The 25,763-nt window shown below is 44.7% G+C and overlaps 1 protein-coding gene across 1 annotated transcript; it reads left to right on the top strand.

Moving 5' to 3' along the window:
- The first annotated feature begins 8,069 nt into the window (after window positions 1–8,069).
- Window positions 8,070–23,760, top strand: Mtfr2 (mitochondrial fission regulator 2). Its single transcript, XM_051164085.1, has 7 exons — window positions 8,070–8,169; window positions 14,980–15,084; window positions 15,668–15,780; window positions 18,782–18,927; window positions 19,432–19,747; window positions 20,666–20,837; window positions 23,683–23,760. The coding sequence occupies exons 1-7, from the start codon at window positions 8,107–8,109 to the stop codon at window positions 23,758–23,760; spliced, it is 993 nt and encodes a 330-aa protein (XP_051020042.1). The 5' UTR covers window positions 8,070–8,106.
- Window positions 23,761–25,763: the final 2,003 nt, after the last annotated feature.

The raw sequence follows: 25,763 nt of genomic DNA, 5'->3' as shown, positions 1-25,763 counted from the left end.
TGTGGTGTGTATCTCAGCAGGGACCCTTGTAAACTGTCATATGCCAATAAAGTGTCCTAAGTGGTACTAGCTGCTGTCTGTTTACCTGACTCTGAGGCTTTTCTTGAGCGAACTCTCTAGCTACTCTGTGTATAGAATTTCGAACACCAATTCAGGTAAACTTGGTAAGTGGTTTGATAAAGGTTTTTAAAATTTCTTCAAAACTATCTTAATTGCTTTCTCCCCTCTTTCTAATAAGGAAGAGGAGATTGCATGTAGTTTTTAGTGAGCCATTAAGTCTGAAAAGCACATGAATTCCAGATAGTCATCAAGGAAGAGAGGTCTTTGAAAAAGGCACAGAACTTTAGTCCTAGCACTTGGGATACTAATTCCAGGCCAACCAGAGCTGCATCTGTCTTAAAAAAACAACCAAACCACCATTCTTTTTGTTTGAGACAGCATCTCATGTGGCCAAGGCTGACCTTAAACCCAGTATATACCCGAAGTTGACTTAGAGTGCCTGATGCTTCTACTTTGATCTGTGTGTTGGGGTTCCAGTGGACGGCTACTGCACTTTACATTGAACCCGAGGCTCCGTGCATGCTGGGCAAGCACTCTATCGATTCATCCCCAGCCAGCTGCTCTCTAAATTAATATCTCCTTAAGATGTTACAATTGGATTATTCCCTTTAAAAGGTACTGGAAATACAAAAGAAAGTTTATGTGAATGCACATTTGCACGCCTGTGTGTGTGTATACACGTGTGCATGTGTACCAGTGCCCACAAATGCCAGAAGAGTAGAATTCCCTAGAGTTACAGTTGTGCACCACCTGGTGTCGGTGCTGGGAACTGAGCTTGGTCTTCTGAAAGAGCTTCCTGCTATTTTAATCCATGAGCCATTTCTCTATTCTGAAAAACTGACCCCTTCCCACAAATTTCTTTTCTTTCTTTCTTTCCTTTCTTTTTCTTTTCTTTCTTTTTCTTTTCTTTTTTGGTTCTATGAGACAGAGTTTCTCTGTGTAGCCTTGGCTGTCCTGGATTTCCTTTGTAGACCAGGCTGGTTTTGAACACACAGCGATCCACCTGCCTCTGCTTCCCAAAGTGCTGGGATTAAAGGTGTGCACCACCATGCCCAGCTCCCACAATTTTTAAAAAATTGCATTTTATTTATTTATGTGTGTAAGTGTGTGAGGGAGGTCAGAGCACACCTTTTATAGGGCACAGTTTGGTCCTACCCCATAGGTCTCAGGTTGTCAAGCTTGGCAGCAAACACCTTGTCCCACTTGTCTCTTTGGTGGCCCAGGAATTGACAGCTTTTGATAACTTTCATTCTTAAATTTTGAAGCATGTCTTGCTATGTAGCTCAAGGAGGCTTACAATTTCTGAATCAGATTTTGGAGACCTGGGATTAGAGATGTGTGTACCACTGTAGCTGGTTTAATTTGTCAAATTCCAATAGATGGCAAAGTTAAAACACAAAATCCACCATAGAAATACTTGTTGCATTTGTAAAAGGATGTGTGAACTTGTTAATAAATTAAAGCTCAAAGTAATTTTTATACATGTTCTGTACAGAAGCTTGCTCCATTTGTTACGCTGTTTTTAGGATGTTCTTACACTGTAGTACCCAAGGTGGCCTGGGCTGCCTCTGTCTCCCAGGCTGACTTGGAACTTGAGGCAGCCTTAGCCTTTCACATGTTGAGATTTCTGGTTTGTGGTGTTAAGCCCTGGGTAGCTTTCTGATTCCAAGAAGTTTATAGAGAAGGCAAATGGAGACACATGTCATTGTCAGGGAAATGTATGTGGCTAGATGTAGTTTCTTTAATGGACCCTGATACATGCTTCTCAAAATTGGGAGTAGTATCTGAGACTGGATTGGCCACTTTTCTATTGCTGTAATAAAACACCATGAGCAAGGCATTAGAAACAGAAGGGTTTATTTGGGGCTTATGATTCTGGAGGGGGATAGAAGTTGACCACTGTTATGGCAGAGAAGTTTTTTGGGTGTGGTAACCACTAGAGCTGAGCCACAAACAGGAAATGGAACTGGGGATGTCCAGAGGCTGAAGGTTTTTACCTCAAAGCTGGCCCTTAGTGACACACTGTTGGCTGTTTCTTAACAATTAGACTTTATTATACAATCCAGCAATCCTATACAAGAAGGATAAAGGGTTAAAGGGAAACAAGAGTAAACCTTCCGGTATCTGTTCCATGGGACGGATCCCCAGGTATCTCTGGCCTGCAAGCTGGTCTCTTCCTAAATCCACATGTGATCTTGTTCCAAAAGATGCAGCCTTCTCTCTCCTCCACCTGTGTCTCTCTTGGGTGGGCAATGGCCGGTCTGGGTCAGGATCTCTGCCCCCATCAGATGTTCTATTAGAAACACAATAGCTGGGCTGGAGTCCCCATCCACTTCCTGAATTTCAGACACAGGATGGCTCCATTCAGTCTATCCGTGGTGTTTTAAAGAAGCAAAGTCCGCCAAGACTTTTTTCACCTGGGACAAAGCTTACAATCCTTCCCACACATCCTTCCTTTAGAAAAATAATTAAGAACTATATACACAAATATACACATATACAGAATCAAGAATCAAATACATGACCCAATCCTTTTATATTTGTGTTAACCTTGGAGAAAGTATTCCACTATCCTATCAAAGAGGGCCCTTTCCTATTGTCTGAAGTTTAAAGTTTCTTCATTAGAAATTGCAATTATCTAAAAAGATGTTTTTAATTTTTAAACTAAAGCTTTTAGTAACACTTTCTTCAATCCCATCAGAGACCCAAGAAGGAAATTTTATCTAATGGAAAGGAAGTGTTGGCAGGCAACTTTTATGTGTGGTTAGGACAGAGAGAGCTGATCACTTGGACAGTTACCGGATTCTCTTCCATCGTTGGGGCCTTTAGCCTACTGGCCCAAAACATCCAACAAACTTTGTGATGCAGGAGTTTTGACGGTTTGGTCCACCTAGTCTCTGTAATGCTGGACAGTAAACTTTCCAGTTTCACTGTTGATCATAGCAGACAGTCAGCCTGTCATCAGCAGTAGATAAGAGCAGCTCCTCAGTTTAGTGACCAATCTGTCACCCTTGTCTTTTGATGCCCTCAAATTTAATGATGTATACGGAGATGCGTCCAAGAGCGGATGTGTCTCTGTCAGGAAAGCCCTCATTAAATGGCATATTCTGTGAATCTCTGAAGAGTTTGAAGACCCAACTATTTTTACAGTTGTCAATCTATTTCTTTGAAGACATATACAAGAAACTAAACAAACCTGTTCTATGACCAAGTAAATTAGTAAGATGTATAGGTAACTACCAACTTTTATCTCATCTTTCTGAACAGGTTATTAATAGTTTTTTATAAGACATTAGCTTTTCAAATGAGTGGCACATGAATAATACATTAAATAAACATTGAACAAAATTATCTTGTTTCTATTAACATACAATATAGTGATAGTCTATCAACATAACATGTAATACACAAGGCAAAAATGAACAATACACAATTTAAGTTTTTATCAATGTGAAGCAAAAGTTGAATAAAATCATCTTAACTTTCCATCAATAAAAATAGCCTTAAATTTCTCCGTCAAGCCACACCTCTTAACCCTCCCACACAGCCAACAATTGGGAACCAAACATCCAGATGCCTGAGACTTGGGGCACAGTTCTCATTTGGACCACCACAGAAGACAGGTTACTCACGTTTAGTGATGTGCTGTATCTGAAAGGCCACAGAAGACTGATGTGAGTTAATTTTGAAACAGTTACTACATTGGCTGTCCTGACTCGCGAACTCCATTCCTTTGAGTAACTGTGTGCAGGGACAGGTTTGCTCTAATTTGTGCTGCTGCTGCTGCTGCTGGCACAGGAAGAGCATGGCCCCACTATAATAGAGCGCAGTACTGTATCATGTAAATCAGGCAGATGCTTCTGGTGACTGCCGTTGTTTGTTGAATGCTTCAAACACGGAGATAACTGCAGTTTGGTTGAAAGGAAATAGAGAATTGAAGATAGAAATGTGGCAGCTGCTAGTGCAGTTTTGTCCCAGAAATCTGCTGAAATCCTGAAAAAGTGTAAGCCTTGAGGATCTTTGGGAAAACTCTCCAAACAGGATGAAGTAGTGAGTTTTCTGTGCCTGGGTTTTGAAGGCACTCTTCCCATTCTACCCATTTGAATGTTTACCAAGCTCTCTTTCTGCTAACAACTGTGACCGTGGATGTTGCCTTTCAAGGCTATAATGGAACTAGGTGTACCCCAGTAGGTTTAAAGTGACTGGAGCCAGGGGTTGGGGAACTCAGGTTAAGAGAGCTTACTGGGTTTGGTTCCTACCCACATGGTGGCCCACAATCACTTGTAATTCTATATTTAAGAGATCAGATGTCATCACTGGATCTGTGTGGGTTCCTGCAAGCAATGTGGTGCACATAAATATATAAATAAAATACTAAAAGGTGGTGCAGGAGCTTGGACAATTTAGCAGTAAGTCTTTAATTGCCTGCCTTCAAATCCTCAAGGAGGGACAGATCGTCATGAGCTGCTTTCACAGTCAGAAAACGTTGTTAGGCCCAATCTTGACTGGGTCATTAGGTAGTGGTGTTGGGACATGGGAGAACAGAGCCTACAAAGGAGGCACACTAAAAGTCTCATGCAATAGCCAACTTTATTCAGAGCCCCAGATACTTACTTTGAAGGTTAAGAGAAATCCTAAGTTTTCATGAGTTCAAGCAGTATACAATCATAAGGGTGAGCTGCACATGGCAAAAACATTTTTCCATACTCACACGGACATTGAATTGAGTAACAGTAATAGAGTAACAACAGCAGGCAATACTGAGTAATCTGAAGTAAACTCACACCTATCTTCCACTCCTGAAGATGAAAACACTGCAAGAACAAGTCCGTGTTCTGAAGAAACGTGAGGTCGCTGTTTTCTTGGAGTGTTGTCAGCAGCACTCCAGAATTCCTCACATGACTTCATCCTGGACTGCTCCAACAGGTAGGTGGTCGCTAAGAGCTGAGTAAAAAGTTCATGTTAGGGAAGAGGATCATGAATTTGAGGCCAGCTTGATATATAATCTTCGTCCTGTCACTTTGTGTTGTCCCTACCCCGCCCCCATGTAGAAACAGACTCATGTCACCAGACTGGCCCAGATCACCATCCTAAAGGAGAGCCTCATCTTCCTGCCTCCCAGATGCTGGGATTATAGGACTGTGTTAGAGGCTAGCTACTAAACTTGCCCGCTTGTAATTGAGAACAGCTGGTGTGATTTACAGTTAAGTGAGGGCTGGCCCGTGCCTTTAATCCCAGGAGGCAGGGGCTGCTGGAGGCCAGCTTGATCTCCAAGGGAGTCCAGGACAGCCAAGGCTCAGCAGTAAAGAATGGTTGTTGCTCCACAGAGGACCTGAATTCTAATTCACAGCATCCACATGGTGGCGCACTGATAACCATAAACTCAATTCCAGGATAATTACAAAAAGGCATGCATATAGTGCATATACATGCATATGTGTAAAACATTAGTACAAAGTCAAATCTAGAAGCAAGTGATCCTCCCCCCCTCCGCCCCCTTTGAGACAGGGTTTCTCTGTGTAGTGTCCTGGACTAGCTTTGTAGACCTGGCTGGCCTCTGAACTCACAGATCCGCCTGCATCTGCCTCCCTGAGTGCTGGGATAACAGGTGGGTGTCACTGTGCCGTGCTGGGGCTCGGGGCTCAAATGATAAGGTTTTTGGTTTTTGTTTTGGCTTATTTTACCTGTGTATGTGTTGATCCCCTGGAACTGGAGCTAGACTGTTGTGAACTGCATTGTGGGTGCTGGCAATTGAATCTGGGTCTTCTGGAAGAGTAGCCAGTGTTTTTAACTGCTGAACCATTTTTCCAGCCACCAAAGGCATCTTTATGTCCTTCCTGGCCCATATGTACCTGTGCACTATGTGCATTCAGTATCTGCAGAAGCTGGACCCCTGGGTCTGGAGATAGAGCTGGCTGTGAGCTGTATGAGTTGGAAGTTCAATCTGTGTTCTCTGGAAAGACAGCCAGCTCGTCTGAAACATCTTTCTTCCCTGATAGCCTTTACTTTAAAAATGAGAGGACTTTGCAGACTCCAGAGCCTTCACTCTCAAGGGCCCACTAGCCAGTTCAAATGCCTCAAACACAGCTTCTTCCACCCCAGGTTATACCATGGCTGCTTGCCAGCGATCATGGCCTCCCTGCTTGCTTCCTTTGGAGCTCACAGGATGGTGAGCTGAAGGGAGAGATGGGAAAGATGAGGGGGCTTTATTTTGGGAAGAGGTAGTGAGTTCAATGCAAGAGCTGATGGGAGAGAGATACTAAACATCTGAAAAAGCCTAAAGGACTCCTATAAAATTACATATGATACAATAAGTACTTTGCATACACAGTTTAGATGAGATGACACTTGGAGTGATAATACTCCCTGTAAGAGCCACAGACCAGGCACAAGGAACTTCCAAGTTGTTGGTCAGTTGAGTTTGAGAGACTCCAAAACCAACTTGGTATTTTTGCTGCTACCCTTAATGGCCTCTCACAAGCTGAAGGTAAGTCCCTATAAATAGCCCAAGACATCACACACTTAGGGCGCAAGACTTGCAGGTATTGTGTTGATCCCAGCACTCGGGAGGTAACAGCAGCAGTTAGAGGCCAGCCTTTGAAAATGTCAAATCATGTCTGGAAAAGCCAGGCGTGGTGGTGTATGCCTGTAATCCCAGCACTTGGGAGAATTCGAAGCCAGCCTGGTCTACAAAGTGAGTTCAGGACAGCCAAGGCTACACAGAGAAACCCTATCTCAAAAAGCAAAAACAACAAAACAAAACAATAAAACAAAACTAAACCCAAAACATCAACATCACCATCGACCCGTTAAACAGCAAAACAACACAGTCCTCCAAAGAGTTTATGAGGTTTGTTTCTTTTCAGGAATGCTGTGTTTGTGCTCAACCTTTTTCTAGTTTGGATTTCTCATTTTAGATTACTTGGCGTGTTTCACTTACACATTAGATACTAACTAAACTGGATCAAGAAAACATTCCTAACAAAAATGTATTTTAAGATTTTCAAAACTCAGTGTCAAGTCTTTATGACATGCCAAATCTTTAGAATTATTTGACATTTTGTAAGTAAATACATTCCTACAATTAAATATCAATTTATGGAGTGGGTTGCGGTAAGTGTAGATACGTGGCCAGTGTTTTAACTTTTTTATTATGTTTTACTGTCAATGCAAAAAGAGAGGGTCTGTGTTTTTTAATAGAACCTTTTTGCCTTTTACTAGGTTTCAAACGTTTGAAAAGTAAAGGTGTAAAAGTACCAGGGCCAGTGAAATGGCTCAAGCAGCTTGGTACCAAACCTAAGGTCTCAAGTTCTATCCCTGGATTTTAGGTAGGAGAGGGTTAGTCAACTCCCAAACTGTCCTTTGACTTTGAAACAGGTACTGTAGCATATACACGATGGCCGCGTGCACACTAGATACATATAAACAACAAACGACTGGATATTGTGGCTCAACAAGAGTAATCTAAGCATTTAGCTTATAGTAAAAAACCCTCCAGTCTGTTGACAGAATGGCTTGTAACCACTGGGGCAGGCTATAGGAGGGGACGCCTTCCTTACGGAGTACACTTCCTACGCATGCGCCCTCCGGTGGCAGCCATTGGCTTCTGGTCTCCAATCACGAGCGGTGTCCCGCAGCATCGCCCAATGGGCACCGGCCCCGGCCCCGGCCCGCGGAGCTTGAGCGCGGTTGCTGGGGCGGAAGCGGCGAGCGGTTCCGGGAAGCGCCTGCTCGGCGGCAGTGGCGGCGGCGGGCCGGGAGTGGTCGTGTCCGCCGACCTCCCGGACACCCTGGCGGCGAGCGATGCCGCTGGACAGTAAGTGGCTTCCGGTCAGCGGTCGGTGACGGAGGGCAAGGGGTGGCCCTCGCTGCGGCTCCGAACGCTTCCCGGGACCGGCTCTCTGGGAGCAATCTCCTGCCGGTGTAATATATCACGATAGCACGAAAGGACTCGTGGGCGCTTCAGTGACAGTCACTTGTCAAGTCTAATTGGTGACACTCTTCGAAGCTACCAACGAACAGTGCTTTCTTGAACTTGCTTCACCAATGTCTTTCATTTTGAATATATTAAGAAACATGCTGGCATATTTTGGTGTTCCTGTAGACCAGGTAAGTGTCTGTAATTAGTTTTGCTAACGGTTTTGGAGCCTCAGAGACAAGATATCACGTAGCTTAGGCTAAATGTCTGGACTTTGCTGACTTATTCTTGGGTTTCATTATCATGTAGCCCAGGCTGTCCTTGATCTCCTTGCCCCCTGGGCTGGGGTCACAGATGTACATGCCTAGGCTGGATTTTGGTGTGTCATTTCCAATGTATTTTCTGCCCTGACTAGTTTTTATTGTCAATTCAATATCAGAGTGATGTGGGCAGAGGGAACCTCAAGGAGCTGCCCAGATTAGATCAATTTGTGGCCCTGTCTTTATGGCTGATAGCTGTGGTAGGGCCCATCCCTGTGGAGGGTACTATTCTTAGGCAAATGAGTTCTGAGCTGTGCAAGAAAGCAAGTTGACGGAGAGCATGAAGCCCTCTGCCCCGGTTCCTGCTTGACTTCCCTCAGTGATGACTTACTTGGGACTGAGAAGTTGTGCTGTCTAGTTTTGTTTCAACTTGACACAAGCTGTCGTCATCTGAGAGGAAGAAACCCTGACTGAGAAATTGTCTCTATAAGATCAGGCTATACGTAAGTGTGTAGAGCATATTCTTAATTAGTGGTGAATAGGGGAAGGCCCAGTCCATTGTGGATGGTGCCATCCCTGTGCAGCTGGTCCTGGTTCTATAAGAAAGCAGGGGGAGCAAGCTGGTAAGCAGCACCAACTCCTCCATGGCCGCTGCCTCAGCTCCTGACTTCCATGGTGAACAGTGACAACTCTCCTCCCCAGGCTGCTTTTGGTCATGAGGTCTCATTGTGTAGTAGGACGGCGACACTGCAGTGTCACCCTACGTAAGACAGAAGTGTGAGCCAAGTGAGAGAGACTGACAAGGGAATCTCAAGTTCAGGGTCAGACCATCTTGAACATCAGTGATCTGATGCCCTCTTCTGGTGTACACGAGGGCAGAGAACTCACATAAAATATGTGAATTCAAACAAACAAACAAACAAACAAACAATCCCCCCAAACAAAAAGCCCTGTCTAAAGGAGCTGGGTGCAGTGGTGTACATGGAGGCAGAGGCAGGTGGATCTCTTTGAGTTCCAGTCCAGCCTGGTCTACAAAGTGAGTCCTGGACAGTCAAGGCTACCCAGAGAAGCCCTGTCTGGAAGAACAAAAAAAAAAAAAAAAAAAAAAAAAAAAAGAGTTTCATTTAAGAAGATTTATGGCCAAGTTTCTTTGGGATATGTATTGTATGAGGACACAAAAGGTCACTAACCCTGGAGTTCGTTGGAGGGGAGAAGATGGCTCTAAGATGGATAATTTCCTATCACTTTTGTCTGTTGAACATGTCTTGGTTCTAGGAGATGCAGAGGAGTCATGCATGGCTCTCGTGCTTGTGATGTTAAAGTGTAAGCAAGAGCCCGGCGTAGTGGTTCACACCCTTAGTCTCAGCACTTGGAGGCAGGTGTAGAGGCAGGTGGATGCCTGTGAGTTTCAGGCTCTCAGCCTCCCTAATGCTGCAGCCCCTTCAGTACAGCTCCTCCATTGTAGTGATTCCTGACCATCAAACTGTTTAGTTGTTTCTTCCTAACTGTAATTTTGCTACTGTTAAGAATCTAATGTAAATGTCTGATATGTGACGCCCTAGGAGGTTGAGACCCAGAGTTGAGAGCCGCTGACGTGGAGTTCCAGAGCAGGGCAGGGCTACATAGACCCTACCTCAAAACCAAACACAAAGAAAACACTCACAGAGTTCCACCTGCCTCTGCCTACCAGAGTGCTGGGATTACAGGCGTGTGTCACTGCACCCGGCCAAAAAACATGTCTTTTTTTTTTTTTTTTTTTTTTTTCTTCGAGACAGGGTTTCTCTGTGTAGCCTTGGCTGTCCTGGACCCACTTTGTAGACCAGGCTGGCCTCGAACTCACAGCGATCCACCTGCCTCTGCCTCCCGAGTGCTGGGATTATAGGCGTGCGCCACCACGCCCAGCTCAAAAAACATATCTTATGAGTAAGAAATATTTACTACTGGATGGCTTTCTGTAGTGTCGCAGTGCAGCCCCTCCTTCCTATCCCAGCCTGCACCTTTGCCACAGGAGCTGTCAATATGGCTGCTCTTGCCAGGGTATCAATGCCTCCCTGAGATGCCACCGTGGGAGCTGTGCAAGGTGGTGGTATCTCCTCTCCAGCGCCAACTCAAGCTTTCCTGCCGAGCACTCCCTTTGTAAACCCTGTAAAATCTAAACTTTGTAAACCCTCAAGCTGGGAAAGTGGCCAGGCCCCTGACTGAGGAGCTCCAGCCGTCAGGCTACCCCCACTCAGACCTCTCTAACTGTCACAACACTGGTTCCAGCTTCCATAACTATCACAAAGGTCATCTCCTCAGTAGGACCCATCTCACATTATGCTAATTTTAGGGGAAAAGTCTCAACAAAAAGCCACCAATCCTAGAGCTCCCAAAGCCCAGGACATGAAATCCCACTAATCCCCGCTGGAAATCTCTGCTCTGAAAAGCCCTGTCTTCCTGAGAAACCCTATATAAAGGCTATGTCTGCCCTGTTCCCTGCTGCCTTCTCCCAGGAGCAGAGGCAGCCACCCCTGGATTCGTCCCTCCCAATAAATGTCTTTTAAGAGGTTTGCTGCCTGGTATGACTCTCTTGGGAAAGAGCAGTAAAGAAAAGAAGTGGAGCAGGGCTGAGGCTCCTGAATTCCTCAGCTCATCAAGGCAGTCACTCCCCTGGGAGCTGCAGCGCCTCTGCTGAGGAGGCCTCCCGTCAGAGCTGTTTGTTTCCTGCGTTTCCTAGTCCAAGGACACCTTTCCATCCCAGTAGGAAGGACAGCACTTACAGAATGGCAAATCATCCACAAGGATGGTGGAAAGAATTGGAAAAAAGATCAGGGATAATGCCAAGATTTTATACAAAAGTAAATTAAAATATGATGTTGCCCAGTTATAAAAAAGCAATAGTGTGACAAATGAGTTTGGAGGGGACCGAGGAGGCCAGGAGTATTGTTGGACATAGAGTTGAAAAATCCTGCAGACAATTGGACATATGGTTCTAGAAGAGGCTAGGAAAGAACATCCAGATTTGGGATTCGTTGTGTCTGCTGGTGCTTGAAGCCATGTAGTTAGAGTGACAATGGAGGATGTCATTAGATGCTGTTGAAACGTTTTACATTTCAGCTGTAGTGAGACAAGGAGTAGCAGCTGGAGGCTTCCTTAGCATTGTTGGGCCCTCAGCAGTTTCTGTTTGTCCCTGACGTCTGAATTCAGAAGTCTGGGGTAGCAGAGCTGTTCCTGCACAACCTTGAGGTTGACCTGACTGCATTGCTTGTGAATTGAGAAAGTACAGAACAAGCTAGGATGGGGTGGGCCACGCCCTCCATGGGAGATGCATCGGCGGCTGGGAAATTCAGCACATTTGTTATGTACGGCCAAATGAAGAGTCAGGGTTATTATGGGGCTGAACAGGGCTGCAATGTTTCTTATATGCAGTTGAAGGAGGGGTGGGTTAGGTAATCTTGGTGTGGGATCTTTTTAGGGGAGTAGTCTCGAGCTGCAGTTCCCTGGGGGGGAGGAAATTGTGGTTAACACTGTCGTTATGTACACTGTAACCAAACTCAGCCTCGGGGGAGGTCTTGCCATTCTCGTTGGTCTTAGGCATCCTTGCCCTTGACATGACACACTCATGTCATTGACACAGGACTTCATCTGCTCCATACAGAGTTGAGAGTTCAAGGCTAGCCTGGGTTACATGGCAGGACAAGCCCAACCTGGGGAAGTTCCAGTGGTTTCACCCCTACAGGAGGAGTTATAGGTAGTCAGTGACCACTGAGAGGAATGAGCTCCCACATAGCTTATGCCATCCAAAGTGGTCAGCCCTGGACACATGTACATACAGTCAAAGCTGAATGGATAGTTGGTTATGTGTACATATGTCTGCACATACATACAGATTTATCAGTGCTAATTAAAGGAGAGACCATGACTCTGGGAGGGGACATGAGAGGAGTTGGAGCAGGGAGAGGGAAGGGGAAAGTGATGCAGATGCAGCCAGTGCCCATGTGGGAAATTCCCTCAAAAACAAATAAGAACCGCCCCAAAAACCTATTAAAAAGCCATACAAGAATAAAGCCTAACATGCTTCCAGGAAGAATTTCTTCTCTCTCTCTCTCCCCCTCCCCCTGCTCTCTCTCTCTCTCCTGTCCCTCCTTTCTCTCCTCCCCCACACCCCCGAAGGAGGAGCAATATTGAATTTTTTTTCTTTTCAGCATTAGGATCAATGTATTCGCTTGTTTTTTTATTGCTGTGATAAAGCATGGGTCAAACCAATTTAAGGCATGGAAGTGTTTATTTGGCCAACAGGCTTCAGTCTACCAAGGGTAGCCAAGTCAGGAACTGAGGCAGATGGGGTGTCTGGTGGGTTTGAATCGGCAAGGCCCCATAGACTGGTGTGTTAATGATTGGCCCGTAGGGAGTGGCACTATTAGGAGGTGTGGCCTTGTTGGAGGAAGTGTGTCAGTGTGGGGGGAGACTTTGAGGTCTATATATGTTCAAGCTATGCTCAGTGTTACACACAGCCTCTTTCTGCTGCCTTTTGGTCAAGATGTAGAGCTCTCGGCTTCTCCAGCACCATGTCTGCCTGCTGGCTGCCACGCTCCGATTAAATTTTCCTTTATGAGGGGAGCCTTGGTCATGGTGTCTCTTCACAGTAGTGAACCCTAACTGAGACAGGGGACTGGAGGGTGCTGCTTACTGGCTTGCTCTCCATGGCTTGCTCAGCCTGCTTTCTCATACAACTCAAGACCACTGGCTTAGGGGTGTCCTTGCTCATAGTGGGCTGGGCCTTCCCATGCCAGTCAGTCATCAGTCGTTAGCGCTCTCTGTGGACTTGCCTGCAGTCTAGGCTTATGGAAGCCTTTTCTTAGTTGTGGCTCATTTTTCTCAGATGACCCCATCTTGTGTCAAGTAGACAAACATCTAGCACAGTTAACTTTGCAAATTCTGGTTACAGCTTTGAAATACAATTGAGAGGTAACAGACCAGTGCACTAGAGAGGGTAGTGGGAAGAGATCTAAAGCAAGAGGCCTGGGAAGGAAGAGAGGGCTCTGTTTTACATAGAAAAAAAAAAAGATGATGGAGGGAGATTTTTAGATTATGAAAAATGAAGTATGTCATATAGAAGTCTGGCTTTTGTTTTTGCATTTTGGGGAGTTTAACTCTAAGATGTTAGGCAAAAGTGACTTACCAACTGACCTATGCTCCCTGTTCCTGAAGTGTTTGGCTTTTTTGTTAGAGGCAGAGTCACTTGCATGTACTAGAATTGGTGTAGGGGGATAGCAGACATTGGTGGCAGCTTTATTTGACCCAGGATAAATGTGATGTCATGAAGGGATTGCAAACTGTTTCATTGTGAGGACCCAGTGTACTTGTGATGTTGATATAAGTTTGCAATTTTTAAAAACATCCTTTGTCGGTCTGGAGAGATGGCTCAGTGGATAAGAGCACCGTCTGCTCTTCCAGAGGTCCCGAGTTCAATTCCTGGCAACCACATGGTGGCTCACAACCATCTGTAATGTCATATAATGCCCTCTTCTGGTATACAGGTGTACATGCAAATAGAGTACTCAAATACAATAAATAAATAAGATCTTAAAAAAAACATCTTTTGTGAGTTTTTCTCCCTCTAAGAGTAAATTGGGAGTTTATTCATTTGCAAGTGAGCAGGAACCACTTTTGAATGGAGAATGAGCCTTAACACTGAAGTGATTAACCCGAAAAACCTGTGCTTGGTAGGAAACTCAGTGAAGTCAAAACGACAGCTCTGGCCAGGAATACGGACGTGAGATCCGCAGTGTGATAAAGATGGCTAGTAAAGGCTTGAAAGAGTTAGGATCACCAGACAGAGCCATGCATGAGGATGACTGCATGTCCACTGTGACCTCTACTCATATGGATGGTCCATAGAATATTTATTTTTAGTTTATGTTTATGTGTCGGTGCCTACTGCATGCATGTACACCACATGTCCACAGTTGGTACCTGTGGAGACCAAACAAGGTTATCCCTCCATCACCTCGCCATTTTTAAAGATATTTAAATGCTGTTAGAATTTTATGTGTGCATGCATGCGCACACATGCATGTACTCAGGCAAATGTGTGCCATGGTATGTGTGTGGAAGTCAGGTGACAATGTTCAGGAGTTGCTTCTCTCCTCCCACCATGCGAGTCCTGGGGATTGGACTCAAGTTACCAGGCTTGGTTTGGTGGCAGGTGTCTTTGCCCACTGAGCCATGTTCCCTGCCTTCATTCAGTTTTTGGTGTGGGCGACTAAACCTAGGGACTTAGGAATTGTAAGGTACTCCTGAGTGTAGAATGCTTCCAGTAGAAGTGTTTAGCTCTCCCAAAAGGCTGTTTCTTCTAGATTGTGTTATCTGATACGGTAGCCACTGGCCACGTGCCTCTGCCCCTCTTCTCCTCCTACATTTTGACACAGGCTTTTGGTATGTGCGAAGCTGTAAGCCTGGATGGCTGTGACCTTTCAGGCCTCCAGTGACTCCACACATTGGGATTACAGGCATGTGCAGACACCTGTGGGACTATCTGGATAAGGCTGAGACTCCCAGCCACGTGCCACTTCTAAGTATGTAAATTAAGTTCTGCGATAGGTATAACATAACAAAGTTCGAAGACCTAGTGAAAAAGCAGTTACTTCATTAGTAATTTAAAAGTGTCAATTGCATGTTAACATATCTACTATATCTGTTTTTCCTAGATATATATATATACTTAACTGGAGTATATTTTAAACAAAGCTTTATTTCTAGGATTTGCTGACTTGGCAAAATAAAAACTATGGGTCAGCTCGGAGCATCATTCGTATTATTGGGAGAATGCTTCCTTTGAAACCTTGTGGAAGACCTAGTTTTGAGGTAAGTTAGTCAGCATGTGTTTTTTAGCACTGTGTATAAAGGTTCCCAGGGGACACAGGACAGAAGGACAAAGGAAGAAGTGTGCCTGCAAGCCAAGGGCCTGTAGTTTACTGCTACAAATAACTGTCTCATACATGGCTTTTTCTCTTTCTTTCTTCCTCTTTTTTTAAAAAAAGATTTATCTATCTATTTATTTATTCCTTTATTATTTATCTGCCTGCATGTATGTCTAGACACCAGAAGAGAGCACCAGATGGCTGTGAGCCACCATGTGGTTGCTGGGAATTGAACTCTGGATCCCTGGAAGAGCAGTTAGTGCTCCTAACCGCTGAGCCATCTCTCTATTCCCATGTTTTTGTTTCTTTAATAATATTCAAAGACAGGTACAAAAAAATACCAGAGCTTGTTTTTCTCTTTATATTTTCACTGTGAGATAACATCTTTCCCCCTTGCTAACATCCTGTAGGTTGCTTGCTTATCCCTTTCTGCTTTGGACTGTTACCTATGTAATATAATGAGCTGAGAGGTCTGTGTCTCCCCTCTTCCCTCTGGAGCGCTGACTTGGTTCTCTTTTTTGTTTTAGTTGCTCCTGCACTTGAACTCTATGGAGTCTGATGAGCATGAACCTACAGTTCCGTCTTTTGCTGATGTTTTGTGTGTGGCAAATGATGAAGAAGCCAATTGTCTCAGGTTTCGGTAATTTTGTGTGCTTCCTTGGGACATGGGTGTAGCCTAAAACTTGACTTCTTGCATGCGTTGAAGTTGTTCCTAATGACTGGACATTTTTGTTCTGTTTTGTAATATGCTGTGCCCGGCACTCTTCTAATATGGATGACTGATGCCATCTCCTTTTCTAGCTTTTTTATAGTATATATTTAAAATATTTTTTCACTTAAATTTTTGAAAATGACTTTCCTCTTGATACATAAATGCATTTTATTTTATCAGATCATCCCTCACCCTCCCACTCCAACTCTTCCTGTATCCTCTTCACTCTTCCCAATTTAATGTTGTCTTGTGTATTTGAGTATGTGTGGGAGCAGGGAGGGGAAAGCGTGTGTGTGAACTCTCCTAAGTCCAGTTGATGTTGCCTGCGTGTACATGGGTGGAGTGCTGTCTTAGGACTTTTGGCTCTTAAATTTTCCATTGAGAAGTCATTGGTATTCTAGTGGGCTTGCCTTTGTATGAGATGTAACTTCTTTCTTGAAGGTTGCAAAACCTTTCTTTTTTCCTGTACATTTAGTGTTTTAACTATAATATTGCTTGGCTGTGTACTCCTTGGCTCTGCATGGGCATCTCCTTACTTGCAGGGAAGTTTCTTCTAGGATTTCATTGAATGTTTGCTCTGTGCCTTTGGCCTGGAAATTTTCTATTCCCATGATTTGCAGGATGCCCCAAAGTTCCTATGTACCGCTCTCTTTAATTTACCACTTTTTTTGATTCCATGGTTCAATTCCTCTGTCTCCTCTTGAGGTCCTGACACTGTGTTATTGTTGTTGTTTTAACCACATTCATTTTGTTGGTAAGGCTTTCCACTGAGTCTTTTGAATGGGTGGTTGAAATTTTCATTTCCGTCTCTATTTGTTTAGTCAATATTTCTTTCTCTTCGTTGAATTCATTTTTCATGTCCTAAATTGTTTTCATTATTTCGTTTGTGTTTTCTTGGACTTCAACCGGGAGTTTACTTTGTCCTCTTTAACTTCATTCAAATGTTTGATTCTGTTTTTTAACTGTTCTGAAGTCTTTATAATTGCTCTTATAAGTTCTCTGTCTTGAGATTCATTTGAATTGTTTCTGCCAAGGATTATTATTATAGGGTTGGTGATATTTTGGGGGCATTGTGCCTTGATGTTTTCATATTGCTGTGTTTTTGCAATGAGGCCTTGGGCATCTAGAGTTAGGTGGTAGAGTTGATGGGAGTTCTTTAGTAAACCTGTGTCGAGTGGGCGTTTGCTCCTGTTTTCTCTGTTCCCATATTTGGGTGGAAGTCCTGGAATTGTTGAGCAGTCTGGCTGTGTGAGTGAGTGCATGAGGTCTCCTATGACAGGTGGAACAAGACTGAGGTGCCAGCAGAGCCCTGAGTGCCTCCTGCAGACGTGAACCTAATGCTCGGTCTAGGAGGCAGTGGCTTATCAAATGGGTCTGAGGGTCATATTGATTTTGTTTTCTGTATTATAATAAAGCATTTAAAATTAAATGTTAGATTTGTGCATTCAGCCCTCTATCATGGTCTCCATGCAGGCTCTGTATCCATGGGTTCCCATACAGGTTATACACCATGAAATCAAGCATGAGAGATAGAACATATATATATTCTACACACACACACACACACACACACACACACACACACACACATATATATGGAGAAAATTCCAGAAGCATGAGCAGAATTTCTTGTATTTCAGAAACTGTGCTGGATTTACAAAAACGAAGTCACGTAAAAGTCTTTTAGTGAGTATAAAATGTCTGCAGTATTACTTCATGAATACCTAAGTGAGCTGTATTTCAAATTTTAGATGTGTTTATACTCCTAGGAAGTACAGATTTATATGTTACAATATTCAAACAGAGGCTTTTAGAATCATGAATGTCAATTAGTCAGAGGTTCTATCTAAATTTATTATGTATCAAACTAGTTTATTAATTTAAAAAATTTTAGAAGATATAAAGTAGCCCTTCAGAACCTTATGCAGAATTTCTAAATAAACTTATACTATTAAAAGTTAGTTGGTTGCTGGGCGTGGTGGCAAGGCCTGTAATCCCCAGCACTCGAGAGGCAGAGGCAGGTAGATCTCTGTGAGTTCAAGGCCAGCCTGGTCTACAGAATGAGTCCAGGACAGCCAAGGCTACACAGAGAAACCCTGTCTCACAGAGAAAAATGTTAATTGGTAAAGCAATTATTGGGTAAATATTTTGTTTTACTATTTGAGGAAAGGTCGGTTTTCTCACTTGGTTTGCTGCTCATTGCTGTGTGTTCTATATGTGAGTGTATAAGCAAATAATAACATGAGGTGATTTTTCTTGGCGAGTCTAGAGATCATCTCAGGGGAAAGACAGGTGCTTGGATCCAGGGCTTTGCATATGCCAGGCAAGAACTCTGTACTGCGCTACAGCCCCAGCCCCTGGTTTTTTTGTTTTATGTTTTTTGTTTTTCCTTTCTCCTTATCTCCTTAAAATATTGCCTGTCTGTCTGTCTGTCTGTCTGTCTGTCTGTGGTAGGGGAGAGAGTATATACCCATGATGGCTTTCTGGAGCTGGAGATGAGCCACCTGTCTTGGATTCTGGGAGCCAGATCAGTCTGGACTTTATAAGAATCTGTCTCAAAAAATCAAAAACAAACCAAAAAACTAACCAACTGTTTAAGAACAGTGAGCTATCTTTTCTGTAGCCCACGTGTTTTGTTTTTGAGATAGAGTTTCTCTGTGTAGCTCTGGCTGTCCTGGAACTCACTCTGTAGACCAGGCTGGCCTCAAATTCAGAGATCTGCCTGCTTCTGCCTCCCAGGTGCTGGGATTAGAGTTATGTGCCAGAATGCTGGGCCAGAGTGTTTCTTTTCCACTTGAACATTTTCCTCCCTTTGTTTCTTCTTTCCTTTAACCCATAGACATAGTATATGGAAAAAGGAAGAGGAAGAGAAAATTGCTCTTTTTCATCCTTCAAAGCTAATTTGGAATCCATCACCAACTGCTCTAAGACAGAACAAACCAGTGACAAGTGATCTCCCAGTAAATGAAGCTGCAATGAAAAAGATAGCTGCCCTTGAAGATGAGCTGACTTTCCTTCGGTCTCAGATTGCTGCGATTGTGGCAGCACAGGGCCTGAGAGAGAGTGAAGAGGCTGGTAAGTGTTCTGGAGTTTGTTTGTACTAGAGTGATGCTGAGCAGGCCTCCTGCCTCTGCCTCCCAAGTGTTGAGCTAAAAGGTGTGTGCCACTGTGCCCAGCTAGGAGCAGATTTATGGGGAAGTCACTCACTTGAGGGTATCGCTTGCAGAGGCGCATGCCTGCTTCTTAAGTTCATTTTAGAAAGGACACATCAATATAAGTACTTCTAACCCCATGCTAGTGTTTTGATTTAAAACTGGAGAATGAAGTTGAGATTTTCCGTGGGTTTCTAGAAATCACTTTATTTCCTCTTTAAATGCATCCCTTAGGATGTGCCCTGATATATCCTGTCTGAAATTTGAGGTGGGTGGGCACCCAGGAGCGACTGAGATGGATTTGCTTGCTCTTTTGGCTGCCTCTCAGTGTGCAGCAGCACTGCAGATTGTTACTGGCTTGACTGCTTTGGATTTAAGCTAGAGAATTGTACCTGGTTTTGGGTTTTCACAGACTGCTTTGCTTCAGGCTTCATTGACTTGAGTGATGGATGCAGAGTGGAACAAACGTCATCATTATCCGTGACCGAAGGGCTGAGTGCAGAACCACACCCCTTTCCAAGCGTGGGACTGTCTTCTCCTCCTCCGCCACCACCTCTTCCTCAGTATTCTCTCCAGCCTTCAAGTCCTCCTCCCACGCAACCTGGGTCTACTCAGACGTGGGACATGGACAGGCCAGCTGCTGCTGACTGCCGTCATTCAACAAGCCAGAGAGTTACAGATGTTCCAAGCATGCTGGATGTTCTAAAGGACATGAGTAAGGTCCAGCTTCGGCCTGTTGAAAGGTGTGTCCCCAGAATTTCAAAAAAAGAACTGAAATTTGATCAGTTTTTAAGGAAGTGGTTTATGAGGGTTGTGGATACATCTTGTGGCCCCTCACTGCCTGTGGCCACCCTTCCTGCACTCACACTCAGTCCTCTTTTTGACTAGTTCTTCTGTTGTCTCGCCATGCTTCACTGTTTCTTGGTATGTTAATTATGTACAGGGTTAGGAATAACTTTTGTCTTCTCTGAGGTTGGTTACCTTCAATGGAAGGTTCCAGACGTGGCACGGTTACATATAGTTGTAATTCAGTGAAGACCGACTGGATGGTCAGATTATTGAACAACCGAGCCTAATGCTGATTTTCATGGAATCACTCTTAAAAGATTTCTTTAAATTCTCCTATTTGATGGTGCTGGACAAGAAAGTCATGGCACATGCCTGTCTGTATTCCCTGCACTTGGACAACAGAAGCAGGATCACAAGTTCAAGGCCAGCTAGCTGGTTTACCTAGTGAACTCTATGGTAGGAAATTAGAAGTTAAAAAGTAAGGTTGTAGCAGTGAAAATGAGGAACTTTAGGTCATGACAGGTTGTGGGAGCCACTAGGCCCTGTGGTTTCTTGGTTTTCTGATTTTGATTTTTTTAATTTTTATTTTTAAGACAGGATTTTTCTATGTAGTTGTGGCTGTCCTGGACTTGCTTTGTAGACCAGGCTGGCCTTGAACTCACAACAATCCACCTGCCTCTGCCTCCCAAGTGCTGGGATTACAGGCGCGCACCACTGATTTTGAATTTTTAATACTCTTGATTTCTTAATTCATGGCAGAAACCTCCTTTAAGACTAATTATAAAATGCTCATATTTCTACTGTGTTTGTGAACAAAGAGTTAAAATTGCATCAAAGTTTTAATGTATTTGAAATTTCTTTTTTAAAAATAGGTCACCGGGTGGTAGACCCATTCAAAAGAAGAAAAGAAAAAGCTCACAATGGGATCCGGTGTCTATAATAGCTAATGCACTTAAGCAGAAGTTTGCATTTCAAGATGATTCCTTTGACAGAGAAAACAGGTCTTGGGAATGTTCTCCGTTTTCCAGTCCAGAAACCTCCAGGGTGAGTTGACGTGAGTCCTGAGGAGTGCGTCTCATGGTTGGGCCTCATACAGGTTCCTTGAAGTATCTGCACCAGGCAGGCTATATACATCACTTATTTTCTATTATTTGTTTATTTGGGGCAGAATCTCACATGGTAGTCCAGGCTAGCCTGGAACCTGGGGAGATCCTGCTTTAAGCCTCTCAAGTGCTGTGGAGAGCTGTGACAGATTTATCTATTAGTTTTTGTTTTGTTCTGTTTTTCTTGCCAATTTTGCATTATTGTTTTTGCTATTAGCTTATATGAAATAAAACACGATTTGAAAAACACAGACACAGCTGCGTGGTGGTGGCCCACACCTTTAATCGTAGTGCTTGGGAGGCAGTGGCAGGTGGATCTCTTTGAGTTTGAGGCCAGCTGGTCTACAAAGTGAGTTACAGGACAGCCAAGGCTACGCAGAAACTTTGTCTTGAAAATAAAACAAGAAAACAAAAATAAAAAAGAAAGACAAAAAGACAACTGGAACGCAACAAGAGCACTGGTGCAGGGCTTGCAGTGCTTGTCTCTGTCGATGCAGCTCTTTGTAGTGTGAACGGGACACTTGAATTTGAAGAGGGGTGGGGGGTGGGGTGTGTGGACTGTGTAACAGGTCAGCCTAGCCATGCTGGGTGTGACGAGGGGTGGGGGGTGGGGGTGTGGACTGTGTAACAGGTCAGCCTAGCCATGCTGGGTGTGACGAGGGGTAGGGGGTGGGGTGTGTGGACTGTGTAACAGGTCAGCCTAGCCATGCTGGGTGTGACGAGGGGTGGGGGGTGGGGTGTGTGGACTGTGTAACAGGTCAGCCTAGCCATGCTGGGTGTGACGAGGGGTGGGGGGTGGGGTGTGTGGACTGTGTAACAGGTCAGCCTAGCCATGCTGGGTGTGACATGGGGTGGGGGGTGGGGGTGTGGACTGTATAACAGGTCAGCCTAGCCATGCTGGGTGTGACGAGGGGTGGGGGGTGGGGTGTGTGGACTGTGTAACAGGTCAGCCTAGCCATGCTGGGTGTGACGAGGGGTGGGGGGTGGGGGTGTGGACTGTGTAACAGGTCAGCCTAGCCATGCTGGGTGTGACATGGGGTGGGGGGTGGGGGTGTGGACTGTATAACAGGTCAGCCTAGCCATGCTGGGTGTGACTAGGGGTGGGGGGTGGGGGGTGTGGATTGTATAACAGGTCAGCCTAGCCATGCTGGGTGTGACGAGGGGTGGGGTGGGGGTGTGGACTGTGTAACAGGTCAGCCTAGCCATGCTGGGTGTGACGAGGGGTGGGGGGTGGGGGGGTGGACTGTGTAACAGGTCAGCCTAGCCATGCTGGGTGTGACGAGGGGTGGGGTGGGGGTGTGGACTGTGTAACAGGTCAGCCTAGCCATGCTGGGTGTGACGTTTGCTGTCAGATATGAAGGGTTTGGAGTATTCAGTTGAATGAATGTTAAGCCTGTTTTAAAAATAAGATCATAGTCCCTCTCACCCCATCCCCATTGCTCCCCCCCTGGCTGGCCCAGAGCTCTCTTTGTAGAGCAGGCCTGCTTCTGCATCCTTGTACCACCGTGCCTGGCCAGAATCAACATTACCTTTACTGGGTGTTTGTTGATGTATGAAAAGGTATCACACCTTAAGGGGCGACTCTCATACTCACTTGGTTGAGGTCAGACACAAGGATGAGCCTTGCGTTCAAGAGCTCTGCAGGAGGGACAGTACCTAAAACCAGGAGATAGCAGTCAGGAATGCCCTGTGGCAGAGACCAGAAAACTGAACCTCTTCCAGCTGCTGTGTGTGGGTGCGCTCTTTCAGGAGGCCACACTGCTGAGTAGGTGCAGCCCCGTAGGCTGCCACTCAGATGCTGGCTCAGATAGTGGTGTTTTATATGTGTATGGAGCATGAGGCTGCGGATCTACTTAAGTGCAGCATGCCTGCCTAGCATGCATGAGGCAGTAGGTTCAATGCCTGGGACCCTAAAACAAACCAGCAAAATACCCGTCCTTCTGACAAAACAAAGAAAGCAAAAGTTTCAGTGTGTGCCTGTGTCTGAAGTCAGTGTTTAACCTCTGTGTAGCATCTGTTACTTGCAAGGTGAAGGTGCCTCTGGCCATGTGCTCTACCTGTGTGAGCTAAGCAAACACTAGATGGCACTGGCTGGAGACAAGCGAGCAGCAACAAGCAGCTCCCTGCATCCTCAGTGAGCTACAGATACCTTTGTTTTGTCTTTTCTCAGTGTTTACATGCACAGAGCAGGACTGTTCCAGTGGGTCACTCACTGGGCTCTAAGAGGACTGCCTGATGCTTGCTCATTGCTTCTTAGTACTTTCTTTAAAGAGCATTGAAATCGTGTGTGTGTGTGTGTGTGTGTGTGTGTGTGTGTGTGTGTGTGTGTGTGTGTCTTTGTGAGAGAGAGAGAGAGAGAGAGACAGAGACAGAGACAGAGACAGAGACAGAGACAGAGACAGAGACAGAGAGACAGAGTTTGAGAAAACTGGTACTCCGAGGGTCCTGGTGATTGAACTCATAGGAGGCAGGGCCCTATCCCTGCTGAGCCCTGCCTGCCTTTTCTTAGTACTTTTTTGTTCACTTAATAGCACTTAGCTTCAGGCTGCATATGGGGACTCACACTGTTGTTGACTGAAACCTGCTTTGGTTTGAAGGTGGCTGGTATCCCCAGAGGTCTATGTTCACAGCATGATGCTAACTGGGGGGTGCTGTGGGCTACTACAAAGGCCTCAAGTCACTGGGGTCATGTTTGTAAAGGGAATTATGGGAACCTGGCCCCTTTCTGGCTCTGCCTTCTGATTCCTCTCCCCTCTTTGCACTCCTGATGTGGTATATGCCCCTAGGGCCACCAGTCTCAGCTGGTGACCACCACGAGCCCTGATGAAGCCGCTGACTTCCTCAGCTCTGAGCACGGCTCCTGACCCAGCTTCCCTGTTGTTTCCTGCGAGTGAATTAAAGCTCTAAGGATCCTTCTAGGACCTGCTTGTCTTCCTGCTTTCTCTCTCTCTGTCTCCTCCACCTCTTTTTTTTTTTTTTTTTTACCATTTCAGTAATTTTTGTGCTAAACATTTGCTTTCTTTCAGTTTTGATGCCACGTTTCTTCAACAGAAAGTCAGCGATCTAAGGGCAGGTGATTTATAAGAGCAGCTGCAGTTGTCCAAGGTATCGGAAGAAGAGCTGACCCAGATGTTCTCGTGGAGCCTTCCCTGTCTCCTGGAGGACCGCGCCTCTCAGGGTGATGAAGCTGTGCATGGGGACCTCTCTGTGCCATCTAAGACTGGGAGGCGTGGCATTTAATGGCTGCTGAAGACATTTGGGTGGTGTATAGACCCCCGCTGTATGTAGTGCTACTGAAAATGAAACAGACTTTAGGGCTTTCCTACAATTGCACTTCCTTCTTAAGTGCCTTTCAGTCTTGTAAGTTGGTATGATATGGTTTATTTGGCCTTCAGCACTGTGGAGATTTTCCATGAGCAAGAGATGATCGTTGTTTTCATTAAGATGGTCATAGTTGTAGTCCTATAGGATTGAACTTCCTGAAGCATACTGAGCTATTTTTATTCTGATTGCCAAGTGCTGCAGGTAGGAGTAACTCTTGCGTTTTCCACTCTGGCTGTGCACATGCAGATGCTGACATGTTTCCTCTGTTTTCTTTGCACCTATTTTTTTTAAATAGATTGTATAATAAATGGATCTTTTGAACGTGATTGAATTTTATAACAATTTAAGTTACATTCTTCCTATTTTATGAAGTCTGATTTCTTTGTCAGAAGTAGCTGTGTAGTTAGAGCTTCTTGGGGGTACAAGTGAAACATAATCTTCAGTAAGCATTCTCTCCCCCTCTGTATGCTGCTGTGACCCACACGTCTGCATCTTCCCACATGTTTTAGCCGTGCTGCAGCCAGGGAGCTGGGAGGTAGAGTCCATGTCAGTGGACTTAGCACCCACCTCCTTTGCCAGGCTCTCAGCTTTCAGAAGAGCCTGTTGCATCTATCACTACAGTTATTTATCAGCATTTTATTGATAAGAGCTTAGGAATAAAAGCTATTGTGCAACAGGGTCTCATCTTGAATGACTTATGGCTCATTGTAGTGTTTTCCATGTAATGACTCCTTCAGTCCCCACATCAATAAGATGGGGTGGCTGTCATTTGCCTCACTCAGCAGACGAGAAACTGGGCATAGGGAGTTCTGAGCCCCGTTACTCTCCAGGCCCTCGAAGCTTATTAAGTGGTCAACTAGGAGTTGAAGCCAGGCAGATGGATTTTCCAACCCACATTCTAATAATAGGAAACATTGTAAACACTTACAAAATTTTAACCTATTCATTTAAACTGTGCATTATTACTGAAGGCATTTCAGACAGTTTACAGATAAAGTGTGTAAAAGCAACAAATAGAATGTCAACAAAACAAAACAAAAACCCCTTAAGGCTGTAATTTTCTATATTTGCCACTAGAGGGAAGTACAACCCTGAGCACACCCAGGCTTACAGCAGCTGTTAAGCAGTCAAAAGACGACTTTTTAGATGTCATAGACAAAACAAGGTTAGATTAAGTACTAATTGCACAGGCAGCTTATATAAAGGGCCGTCATAAATTATATATAGCCATATCCTTGACACACTTAAGATTATTCATTATTAAGCTAATTCAACATTTCCCCCCAGCAAATAGATATCTATCTTTAAGTAAATTACACTCGCTTGCTCAGTTTTTGCCTGTTTATTTAGTGTGTGGGTCAGAGCAGTTCTCAGGGTTGTCTGTATAGGTTTTGGAAGACCAGTCTCAAGCTGTCAGGGGGAAGTGTTCTTACCTACTGACCACCTTGCTGGCCCACAAATAGAGATTTGTTAAACGTCAGTTGGTAGTGCAAGGCATGGCATTGTTTAGTTGTTAGCATCCAAGATTGCAGCAGAATTCTCC

The sequence above is a fragment of the Acomys russatus genome, chromosome 21, assembly GCF_903995435.1.
Source record: "Acomys russatus chromosome 21, mAcoRus1.1, whole genome shotgun sequence".
Taxonomy (NCBI): Eukaryota; Metazoa; Chordata; class Mammalia; order Rodentia; family Muridae; genus Acomys; species Acomys russatus.
The sequence above is the reverse complement of the archived record's forward strand: the minus strand, read 5'-3'. Positions and strand labels throughout refer to the sequence as shown.

Coding starts and splice junctions, on each gene's coding strand:
- Mtfr2 (XM_051164085.1), top strand. CDS start 8,107: ATGTCTTTCATTTTGAATATATTAAGAAACATGCTGGCATATTTTGGT. Junction 15,781..18,781: donor GCCAATTGTCTCAGGTTTCG/GTAATTTTGTGT, acceptor AACTGCTCTAAG/ACAGAACAAACCAGTGACAA. Junction 18,928..19,431: donor GAGAGAGAGTGAAGAGGCTG/GTAAGTGTTCTG, acceptor GCTTTGCTTCAG/GCTTCATTGACTTGAGTGAT.